At 41.1% G+C, this 12,885-nt stretch overlaps 1 protein-coding gene across 2 annotated transcripts in view; it reads right to left on the bottom strand.

The window, feature by feature from the left end:
• The window catches only part of ADAMTSL1 (ADAMTS like 1), a 470,361-nt gene that overhangs the window by 81,807 nt on the left and 375,669 nt on the right, over nt 1–12,885 (bottom strand). For both annotated transcript variants that reach the window (XM_027105928.1, XM_027105929.1), the window contains one exon: nt 11,351–11,485. In XM_027105928.1, the coding sequence (XP_026961729.1) occupies nt 11,351–11,485 (135 nt within the window). The remainder of the gene's footprint in view (nt 1–11,350; nt 11,486–12,885) is intronic.

The raw sequence follows: 12,885 nt of genomic DNA, 5'->3' as shown, positions 1-12,885 counted from the left end.
ACTTTAGAAAACAGTTTGGTTGTTTCTTAAAATGTTAAACATACACTGACCATACAATCCAGCCACTTTACTATCAAGTATTTAATCAAGAGAAATGAAAGCATGTGTCCGTACAAAGACTAGCCCGTGCATATGTATAGCAGCTTCACCTGCAATACCCAGAAGTGGGAAATGACCATTCTGTCCTTCCATAGATGAGTGGTTGAACAAGCTGTAGTTTATCTGTACAATGGACACTAAGCGACAATAGAAGGAAATGTGCTATTGATGCAAGTACAATGGGGGTGAACTCCAAATAATTATCCTGAGTGAAAGAAGCCAAATCTCCCAAAAGTATGATTCCTTTTTTATAACATTCTAGAAATCCAGTCTAATCTATACAGACAGCAGATCAGTAGTTACCTGGGATGGGGCAGGGGCGTGAAGGAACAATTACAAAGGGGCACAAGGTTACTCTTGGGAATGATGAATATGCTCATTATGTTGATTGTGGTGATCCATATATCAAAACATAAAATTTTAGACTTTAAATATGTATCATTTATTGTACATCAGTTATCTCAATAAGGTTGTTAAAAAACATATGTCACACCCCAGTGTTCACAGCAGCATTATTTACAATAGCCAAGACATGGAAGCAACCTAAGTGTCCATCAACAGATGAATGGATAAAGAAGATGTTGTATACCTAAACAGTGGAATATTACTCAGCCACAAAGAAGAATGAATTTTTGCCATTTGCAACAACATGCATGGACCTGGAGGGCATTATGCTTAATGAAATAAGTTACACAGAGAAAGACAAACACTGTATGTTATCACAAATAGAATCTAAAAAATAAACAAATGAATGAATATAACAAAACAGAAACAGACTCACGGATATAAAGAACAAACTAGTGGTGACCAATGGGGAGAGGGCAGAGGGGAGGGACAAGATAAGAGTAAGGGATTAAGAGGTACAAACTACTATGTACAGGAGACCTTCAAGATGGCGGAGGAGTAAAAAGTGGAGATCACCTTCCTCCCCACAAATACCTCAGAAATACATCTACATGTGGAACAACTCCTACAGAACACCTACTGAACGCTGGCAGAAGACCTCAGATTTCCCAAAAGGGAACAAACTCCCCACGTACCTGGGTAGGGCAAAAGAAAAAAGAAAAAACAGAGACAAAAGAATAGGGATGGGACCCGCACCAGTGGGAGGGAGCTGTGAAGGAGGAAAGGTTTCCACACACTAGGAAGCCCCTTCGCGGGTGGAGACTGCGGAGCAGGGAAGCTTCGGAGCCGCGGAGGAGAGCACAGCAACAGGGGTGTGGAGGGCAAAGTGGAGAGATTCCCGCACAGAGGATCAGTGCCGACCAGCACTCACCAGCCCAAGAGGCTCGTCTGCCCACCCGCTGGGACGGGCGGCGGCTGAGAGCTGAGGCCCGGGCTTTGGAGGTCAGATCCCAGGGAGAGGACTGGGGTTGGCTGTGTGAACACAGCCTGAACGGGGCTAGTGCACCACAACTAGCTGGGAGGGAGTCCGGGAAAAGGTTTGGAGCTGCCAAAGAGACAAGAGACTTTTTCTTCCCTCTTTGTTTCACGGTGCGGGAGGAGAGGGGATTAAGAGCGCAGCCTAGCTCCAGAGACGGGCGCAAGCCTCGGCTAACAGCGCGGACCCCAGAGATGAGCATGAGATGCTAAGACTGCTGCTGCCGCCACCAAGAAGCCTGTGTGCAAGCACAGGTCACTATCCACACCTCCCCTCCTGGGAGCCCGTGCAGCCCGCCACTGCCAGGGTCCCGTGATCCAGGGACAACTTCCCCGGGAGAACACACGGCGCGCCTCAGGCTGGTGCAACGTCACACTGGCCTCTGACACCGCAGCCTCACCCCGCATCCGTACCCCTCCCTCCCCCCGGCCTGAGTGAGCCAGAGCCCCTGAATCAGCTGCTTCTTTAACCCCGTCCTGTCTGAGCAACGAACAGACCTCCACGCAGAGGCAGGGCCAAACCCAAAGCTGAACCCCAGGAGCTCTGCGAACAAAGAAGAGAAAGGGAAATCTCTCCCAGCAGCCTGAGGAGCAGCAGATTAAGTCTCCACAATCAACTTGATGTACCCTGCATCTCTGGAGTACCTAGACAGACAACGAATCATCCCAAATTGAGGCAGTGGTCTTTGGGAGCAACGATATATATATTTTTTTCCCTTTTTCTCTTTTTGTGAGTGTGTATATTTATCCTTCTGTGTGTGATTTTGTCTGTATGGCTTTGCTTTTATCATTTGTCCTAGGGCTCTGTCTATATATATATATATATATTTTTTAGTATAGTTTTTAGCGCTTGTTATCATTGGTGGATTTATTTTTTTGGTTTGGTTGCTCTCTTCTTTCTTTCTTTCTTTTTTTTTATTACTACGAACACCCCACTTGCACTAATGGACAGATCATCCAAAATGAAAACAAATAAGGAAACACAAGCTTTAAATGACACATTAAACAAGATGGACTTAACTGATATTTATAGGACATTCCATCCAAAACCAGCAGAATACAATTACTTCTCAAGTGCTCATGGAACATTCTCCAGGATAGATCATATCTTGGGTCACAAATCAAGCCTTGGTAAATTTAAGAAAATTGAAATCATATCAAATATCTTTTTGACCAGAATGCTATTATACTAGATATCCATTACAGGAAAAAAACTATAAAAAAATACAAACACATGGAGGCTAAACAATATGCTACTAAATAACCAAGAGACCACTGAAGAAATCAAAGAGGAAATAAAAAAATACATAGAAACAAAAAACAATGAAAACATGACAACCCAAAACCAATGGGATGCAGCAAAAGCAGGTCTAAGAGGGAAGTTTATAGCTATACAATCCTACCTCAAGAAACAAGAAACATCTCAAATAGACAACCTAACCTTACACCTAAAGCAATTAGAGGAAGAAGAACAAAACCCCCCCAAAGTTAGCAGAAGGAATGACATCATAAAGATCAGGTCAGAAATAAATGAAAAAGAAATAAAGGAAATGATAGCAAAGATCAATAAAACTAAAAGCTGGTTCTTTGAGAAGATAAACAAAATTGATAAACCATTAGCCAGACTCATCAGGAAAAAAAGGGAGAAGACTCAAATCAATAGAATTAGAAATGAAAAAGGAGAAGTAAAAACTGACACTGCAGAAATACAAAGGATCATGAGAGATTACTATAATCAACTATATGCCAATAAAGTGGACAACGTGGAAGAAATGGAAAATTCTTAGAAAAGCACAACCTTTCAAGATTGAACCAGGAGGAAATAGAAAATATAAACAGACCAATCACAAGCACTGAAATTGAGACTGTGATTAAAAATCTTCCAACAAACAAGAGCCCAGGACCAGATGGCTTCACAGGTGAATTCTATCAAACATTTAGAGAAGAACTAACACGTATCCTTCTCAAACTCTTCCAAAATATAGCAGAGGGAGGAATACTCCCAAACTCTCTCTACAAGGCCACCATCACCCCGGTACCAAAACCAGACAAAGATGTCACAAAGAAAGAAAACTACAGGCCAATATCACTGATGACCAGAGATGCAAAAATCCTCAACAAAATACTAGCAAACAGAATCCAACAGCACATTAAAAGGATCATACACCATGATCAAGCGGGGTTTATCCCAGGAATGCAAGGATTCTTCAATATATGCAAATCAATGTGATAAACCATAATAACAAATTGAAGGATAAAAACCATATGATCATCTCAATAGATGCAGAAAAAGCTTTCAACAAAATCCAACACCCATTTATGATAAAAACCCTCCAGGAAGTAGGCATAAAGGGAACTTCCCTCAACACAATAAAGGCCATATATGACAAACCCACAGCCAATATCGTTCTCAATAGTGAAAAACTGAAACCATTTCCACTAAGAGAAGGAACAAGACAAGGTTGTCCACTCTCACCACTATTATTCAACATAGTTCTGGAAGTTTCAGTCATGGCAATAAGAGAAGAAAAAGAAATAAAAGGAATCCAAATTGGAAAAGAAGTAAAGCTGTCACTGTTTGCAGATGACATGGTACTATACATAGAGAATCCTAAAGACGCTACCAGAAAACTATAGAGCTAATCAATGAATCTGGTAAAGTAGCAGGATACAAAATTAATGCACAAAATCTCCTGCATTCCTATAAACTAATGATGAAAAATCTGAAAGAGAAATTAAGGAAACACTCCCATTTACCATCACAACAAAAAGAATAAAATACCTAGGAATAAACTTACCCAAGGAGACAAAAGACCTGTGTGCAGAAAACTATAAGACAGTGATGAAAGAAATTAAAGATGATACAAACAGATGGAGAGATATACCATGTTCTTGGATTGGAAGAATCAACATTGTGAAAATGACTATACTACCCAAAGCAATCTATAGATTCAATGTCATTCTTATCAAACTAACAATGGCATTTTTCACAGACTAGGACAAAAAATTTTACCATTTGTAAGGAAACACAAAAGACCCTGAAGAGCCAAAGCAATCTTGAGAAAGAAAAGTGGAGCTGGAAGAATCAGGCTCCCTGACTTCAGACTATACTACAAAGCTACAGTAATCAAGACAGTATGGTACTGGAACAAAAAGAGAAATATAGATCAATGGAACAGGATAGAAAGCCCAGAGATAAACCCACACACACATGGTCTCCTTATTTTTGATAAAGGAGGCAAGACCATACAATGGGGAAAAGACAGTCTCTTCAATAAGTGGTGCTGGGAAAACTGGAAAGCTACATGTAAAAGAATGAAATTAGAACACTCCTAACACCATACACAAAAGTAAACTCAAAATGGGGCTTCCCTGGTGGCGCAGTGGTTGAGAGTCCACCTGCCGATGCAGGGGACACGGGTTCGTGCCCCGGTCCGGGAAGATCCCACATGCTGCAGAGCAGCTGGGCCTGTGAGACATGGCCGCTAAGCCTGTGTGTCCAGAGCCTGTGCTCTGCAATGGGAGAGGCCACAACAGTGAGAGGCCCGCGTACAGCAAAAAAAAAAAAAAAAAAAAAAGTAAACTTAAAATGGATTAAAGACCTAAATGTATGGCCAGACACTATAAAGCTCTTAGAGGAAAACATAGGCAGAACACTCTATGACATAAATCACAACAAGATCCTTCTTGACCCACCGCCTAGAGAAATGGAAATAAAAACAAAAATAAACAAATGGGACCTAGTGAAACTTAAAAGCTTTTGCATAGCAAAAGAAACCATAAACGAGAAGACAACCCTCAGAATGGGAGAAAATATTTGCAAATGAAGCAACTGACAAAGGGTTAATCTCCAAAATTTACAAGCAGTTCATGAAGCTCAATATCAAAAAAACAAACAACCCAATCCAAAAATGGGCAGAAGACCTAAACAGACATTTCTCCAAAGAAGATATACAGACTGCCAACAAACACATGAAAGAATGCTCAACATTACTAATCATTAGAGAAATGCAAATCAAAACTACAATGAGGTATCACCTCACACTAGTCAGAATGGCCATCATCAAAAATTCTACAAACAATAAATGCTGAAGAGGGTGTGGAGAAAAGGGAACCCTCTTGCACTGTTGGTGGGAATGTGAACTGATACAGCCACTATGGAGACAGTATGGAGGTTCCTTAAAAAACTAAAAATAGAACTGACCCATATGACCCAGCAATCCCACTACTGGGCATATACCCTTAGAAAACCATAATTCAAGAAGAGTCATGTACCACAATGTTCACTGCAGCTGTATTTACAATAGCCAGGACATGGAAGCAACCTAAGTGTCCATCGACAGATGAATGGATAAAGAAGATGTGGCACATATATACAATGGAATATTACTCAGCCATAAAAAGAAACAAAATTGAGTTATTTGTAGTGAGGTGGATGGACCTAGAGTCTGTCATACAGAGTGAAGTAAGTCAGAAAGAGAAAAACAAATACCGTATGCTAACACATATATATGGAATCTAAAATAAAAATGGTTCTGATGAACCTAGGTGCAGGACAGGAATAAAGACGCAGACATAGAGAATGGACTTGAGGACACGCGGAGGGGGAAGGGGAAGCTGGGACGAAGTGAGAGAGTGGCATGGACATATATACACTACCAAATGTAAAATAGAGAGCTAGTGGGAAGCAGCCACATAGCACAAGGAGATCAGCCTGGTGCTTTGTGACCACCTAGGGGGGTGGGATAGGGAGGGAGATGCAAGAGGGAGGACATATGGGGATGTATGTATATGTATGGCTGATTCACTTTGTTATAAAGCAGAAAGTAACACACCACTGTAGAGCAATTATAGTCCAATAAAGATGTTAAAAAAAACCCCAAAAAACTACTCTGTATAAAACAAATAAGCTACAAAGATATACTGTACAGCACAGAGAAAATAGCCATACAGAGAATATAGTTTATAATAATTTTAGATGGAATATAACCTATAAAAATTTAATCAGTATGTCATACACCTGAAACGAATATAATGTTGTAAATCAACTAAACTTCAATTGAAAAAAATCTATGTCAAATAAATGCAAAAATACCTGAATATGTATTGTAGCTTATCAATAAAATAGGATACTTATAAAAAATTAACAAGGAACCTTTCCAGGCAACTCATAAATGAATAAAAATGACTGATAAGCATTAAAAACAAAATTACTGAAAATCATAATCGAAGGAATAAAAATAACAAATGATACCATTTTTTTGTATTATATTTTATCCTATTGTATATTCACCTATTAAAATGGTAAATATAGTAACACTTGGCCATACCTAGTATTGATAATATTTGTGGGAAATGGGAATTCTCATCTTGTGCTGATGGATACATACATGGGTAAAACTTTTTTGGAGGGCAATTTGACGACATACAGCAAAAATCGAAAATATACAAACTTTTGGACACAATAATTCCACTTCTAGAAATTGATTCTAAGTAAACAGGGATGTACACAAGGGTAGAGGAATAAGAATATTCATCATGTTTTTATTTTTTTAAATCACTTTTTATTGGAGTATAGTTGATTTACAATGTTGTGTTAGTTTCTGCTGTACAGCAAAGTGAATCAGTTATACATACACATATATCCACTCTTTTTTAGATTCTTTTCCATATAGGTCATTACAGAGTATTGAGTATCTATGCTTTTATATTAGCAAGAGATTGCATAAATTTAAATGTTCGACATTAGAGAATTGGTTAAATAAGATATGATACCTCCTACTCAGGCAGGCATCAAAAATAAAACTGTAGAAAAATATTTAGAGACATGGAAAGATGAGTCTTATGTACCATTAAGTGAAAAAAGTTACAAGCAGTACTTAGAGTATGATCTCATTTTAGTTAGAAAAATATATAATGTATATATTAATGGCTAGGAAAAAGATATTTGTGCTGGTTACCTCTGGGCCAGGTAATTATAGACCATTTTCATTTCTTCTTTTTGCTTCTATTTTTAATTGCTCTGCAATGCAGATGCATTGCTCTTATAATAAAAACTCCAATAAAACTTATTTTTCAAAAAATATCAATGCTAATGCCCTATAAATGGTGCTGTGAGAAATATCCGTGTTGGGCCTTAGTGGCCAAAAGAAATATTTGACAGAAGGCTGCAAATGGGTTTAGGTGCTGTGGGGAGACCTGAGATGCTGCTGCCCTGAAAATGGAACCCTGCAGGGTACTGCTTGGCCTTGGAACACCAAAGGTGGTGGCATGGGCGCTGGCCTTGCCCTCCAGAGCAGATGGCGCAGTTTAGGCCTCGCCGCACAAAGAACAACCGGAAAACAAGGACAAAAAAATTAGCATCTGCCTTGCCTGGGACAAGGGATTCAATTAGGCTGGGTCAACTCTGCATGCATGAGCCTCTACTGGGCATTTTCCATGTCTATGTCATATAGCAAAGAGTGTGAGAGCGGCAAGGGACTCACTTGTCCCAAGTCTTCATTTACAGTTATGGAAAGTGAGGCTCAGATGAAGCCCATGCACGTGTCACTCAATCAACATTCCTTCTTGAAAGCTGTAACAGTGGCTTGAAGTGAAAACAATGCTAGACTGTCTGAAAACTAAAACAGCCATTTCTTGGTAGACTCACCTACTGGGATTCTCAACACTCAACCTTTGTGGAGAAGAGTTGGTGCTGACATACGGCTTTAAAAACCCCAAATCTCCCTTCTCCCCTTCCTCCCATGAAAACACGAGAATCAAGGCCCATGAGTTACTGTCCCTGTGCCACAGAACCGTGGAGCTCTTTGAATCTGTTGTAACCAAGTAGCCTTGTAGATGGGAGAAATACATACACATGAATCTCAACATTTACTGGCTACAATGGGGCTGGCAAATGGCTTTCATCCTATATATCAATCGCCAACATGCTTGGTCGGAATGTTAAAATGAATTCCAGTAGCTCCTTGTTGGTTATCTATTTTTTATATAGTAGCGTATATATATTTTTTATTTATTTTTTTATTGGGGTATAGTTGTTTTAGGGAACTATACTCAATATCTTGCAATAACCTATAATGGAAAAGAATGTAGAAAAATACATATATTTTTATATATATGTATAACTGAATCACTTTGCTGTATACCTGAAACTAACACAACACTGTAAATCAACTATATTTCAATAAAAATTTTTTTAAAACACACACACACACACACACACACACACACACACACACCACATCAAAGGGTTAAAAAAAAATGAATTTCAAGGCAGAGCCTGGGCTGAGTGTCATGATTGATTAGGGGTGTCTTGGCTGTGGAAGGGGTGATTAACAAATATCTTTGCCATATATTTCCATCCTGATCTAGAACATTTGTTACCCTCAGCACAGTGTTTCTTCATTCAATCTCTCTCACTATAGATTACTCACTCTTATGGAATGTCAGATTAATGCTTTCATATATTACTTGAACTACATCATCCTCCTACTTAAAAACCCTCTAAAGATACCTCCCCATTTCCCACATAGCAAAGCTACCCCCATACCTAATAATCAAGGTCCTCCACAATTTGATGCTGTTTACCATTCTGAGACCTAAGCAACCCTCCACAGAATCTCCTCTCTGGCCTCTGGCTTGTTTCTTGTACCCAGAGCGCATACTCTGGTCTGAAAGGGCCACCAGCAGGAGCCAGGGAGCTGGTCCAAAGGGGAGCAAATGGACTAACGGATCAGGATGAATCACTAGCCAGGGAGGCCCCAGATGCAGGGAGGCTGTTAGAATGCTTCCGGTAAGGGTTGGAGTCACATCTGAGTGGACAAGCTCTGGCTGAGGCTCGCTCCTTGTGAAGGCCTAGTTTCTATCCCAGCCCAGCTGCCTGTCATCCGTTTTAAAGCAGTGGGGTCTTACAGCTGTTTCTGAACAGACACCTGATGCACATCTCACACGTTTTCACCTCCTCCGGGCTCCTGGCATCTTCCTCACCTCGAGGGCCTGTTTCCTTTCCTTTGTGCCTATTTGAATCCCCACCCCCCATCCTTCAGTGCTCAGCATCAAAGCATAACAATGAGGCTCTGGTCTGTCTCCAGTGACCTACTTCTCAGAGACCTGATACTTGACACCATTCCCTAATTCATCTCCACGATTCCACATGGATCTCTCCTAGCTCAATGGTGTTGGCAAGACGCTGACATTCACCACTAGAGTCCGTTTTGCCCATGCAGTTACATTCAGGGACTTTATGCATACTGCCTCCGTGGTCTACTCAGGTGGAGCGGTCTGGATGTGAACTAGGGCATTAAGGTGTCTCTTAACTGTTAGATTTAAATACCAGTCTAAGGTACCAAAGCACTATAAACTAGGAATGGAATGCAGCAGCATAAAGCACAATAAATTCTTATTGCCCATGGTTAAAATAAGACAAAATATTATTCCAGAATAAGGGAGAAAGAAAATAAAGCTATCATGGGAAACATGAGCAGGTCGACTTTTCCAGCACGCTGAATGGCACCTGAGTGACCCAAGAGTCATTGAACTTGAAAATAAACAAGTGCTGCACACCCTGCTAGTGACTGGACGATAAGTTACGACAATCTCTCATAGTGATGGGCCTAAAATAAAAAGTTTACAATGCACATGTTTAATTTGGAATAAATTTACCCTTTATATGCCAAAACAAACAAAAAAAAGAAGTTTAAACTTCTGTGAATTCTGATCAACGTGACGTGCAAAAACTCAATGCCAAGTTTGTTACCAAAAACAGCGCTACTCGTTACTGTATCTGTGTTTTATTTTTACCCAGATCAGAAACAGAGAAATCAGAAGCTTTTTCCATAGGCCTGTATGCATTCTTTGCTAATTTCAGATGTTAACAAAAACTGAAGGTAATCTTTCTGTGCTAGAACCCTAAAGATACCAAGCCCTGGGGCCGTATTGTTAAGTTATGACCAGTATGACTGAGAACCCATTGGCTTCCCGTCCTCTGCACGTGGGCGAGGGGAAGAGTAGAGGAAATTTCAACACTGAGCCAAGGACATAATTCTAGCTACCGTGACCAACATTTGGGGCCACAAACAGTGAGCATGAAGATTTTCTCCATTTTGTAGGCCTGTTTTTCCCAGGCCTTTGAGGGCAGAGGACTTCTTCTCCACCTTGACCATCTCCAGAGGGCATGCTGGGAATGTAGAGGTTGCTCTGGCATCTCCACGATTCTGGGGTGAGGGGCCCAGGATGCGGATGCCCTTGAACAACTCTCTGCTACAAGAGGGTGCCAGCCACATGGGCAATAACTTGGTGGAGGTTACCAATGACAGACGCCAGGGAAGTTGTACCTGGTGGAGTTACTTAAACACTTGCCTTGAGGGGCCTCTCTGGGTTGTTTTTACGCCCCACCTACTGAAGGAGGTTTAAATAGATGGCCTGGCTTTTGGGAGGTACTGATATTGCAGTTTTCTCCTTGAAGGCTAGTTATAGCTCTAATTTAGGTAAGAAGAGGTAATGGAGGAGTACTGGGATACAGTTGGCAAGGGGTGAGGAGATATAGGAGCTGTTCTGCACTGCTGTATCTTTCTCCAAATTCAGCGCCATCAATCTGACTGAGAGAATCCGGACTGTGGCATCAGCCCAAGAGGATTTAGAAAGGAGCCCCATTAGACTCTGGACAAGCTCAGGTCCAGACTAAGAACTTCAGTCACCTCATATGGAAAGTCAGCCAAGTTTCCACTGGTGAGTCTGGATTCTGTAGGCAATTTAGTGATTTCCTGTTGGCCACCCCCGACTGCTGCTTCCCTCCCACCTGCAAGTAGTCACCCACCCATAAATCCTGTCCAGCCCTGGATCTCTGCCCAATGTTCCAGAGGGCCGGACTCACCGAGGAGAGCGGAATTCCCAGGATCCAGGCCCAGCTGTGTTCCCAGCGGAGACGTCAGCACCGAAGGAAGGTTCGGTCCAGTGGCTGAGAGCAGGGCCCTGATGTCGTCCAACTGCGTGGGGACGTGGGGGGGATCTGTGAGAAGGCAGATGGTGCATCAGGCAGGTTAAAGCATAAAGTCTGTGTTAAGGGGAGAGGGAGAGGCGGCCATGCATGTAAGTGTGTCTGTGTGTAAGGCAGGCGTTACTATTGTTATCTTTAACACCATTTTTCCTATAGAGAAGGTGTTCCCATCAAGGTGAGTCTGAATTTTAAATATAATATTTGATGCCTGAAACTGTAAGGTCGGTAATAAGAATCAGGCATGTTGATTTCCGGAGTTCCTTACTGTATGCCACTCTATCCCACAGTACCACTGGGGACTCTATAAACGCATAGATAAATGAAACTACATTATAAAGGCACTTTAAAAAAGCCAGTGCTTCTTCAGCATTTACTAGATGCCAAGTCCTCTGCTAAAATATTTTTCATTTAACTCCTATAACAACCTTTAGAGGAAGGTACTTTGTTATTGTCCCCACAGACTGGGATACACCACAGGAATTTCTTATGGCGAAGGATCCTGTGAGTGGCTTTTTTCTAGGAAGAAAGGGTCCAATTGTGAGGCTGGGAATTTGCTTTGTGATCTGGATTTTTATGCCCAAGTAGGATCAGAGAAGCAGGATAGGGATGATTTATTGTTCAAAATCTTATAAGGAGTCAGGGCTGACGTCATCAGGAATCACAGTTAACCAGAGATAAAAGTGACAAAAAGGGAAGTACAGTGGCTTGCTTATTATTTCCACTGAACAAATAGAGGCAAGCACCTGCTGAACCTAGTGGTAGGATGATCCCAGATTCTCCTGGGAAAGAAGCAGAATTCTGTTCCCCTTCTTCTTTCCTCTCCTGTAGCCCTGCGTCACACTCCAAGGCCAACCCCACCTTTTACTCTAGAGCACTTGTTGGAGTGGAAAGAGAAGCAGGAGGGTTGCCCTTGTAATTGATGGTCATTTCAACAGTGTTCAGTGAGGGCCTGCTGTGTGCTTGTCACCCTGTTCAGTACTTTTCAGGGATGGCAAATAAACAAGTCACAGTGGTGCCTGAGTCTCTACTTCAGAAACATGCCTTCTGTCTACTGTGCCTTTGACTGCAAAAGACCATCACATACAGAAAACGGTGATGAGTTTATATATTTATATATATAAATTAAAAATTTTAAAGACATTCTATATAACTCTATATAATTTAAAAATATTCTTTATATGGTATAGGGTAAAAACATCGTGATTGGATTCAGGAACTCAATTTGTGCTGTGGCTCTTTCATTCACTAACCTGGGCAAGTCACTTAATCCCTCTAAGCCTTAGTTTCTTCAACTATAAAATGATGAAAAACCTCATCATTTCCAAGGTCTCTTTCTACTCTGATACACCAGCATTTTAGGAACTGATAGTGACAGTTTATTCAAACCTAGACTCTTTCCCTCCCATCCTTTT

Source organism: Aethalodelphis obliquidens, unplaced genomic scaffold, assembly GCF_003676395.1.
Source record: "Aethalodelphis obliquidens isolate GAN/ISIS:26980383/991018 unplaced genomic scaffold, ASM367639v1 scaffold7, whole genome shotgun sequence".
Taxonomy (NCBI): Eukaryota; Metazoa; Chordata; class Mammalia; order Artiodactyla; family Delphinidae; genus Aethalodelphis; species Aethalodelphis obliquidens.
Note: the sequence above shows the minus strand (reverse complement) of the source record. Positions and strands in the feature narration are given on the sequence as shown.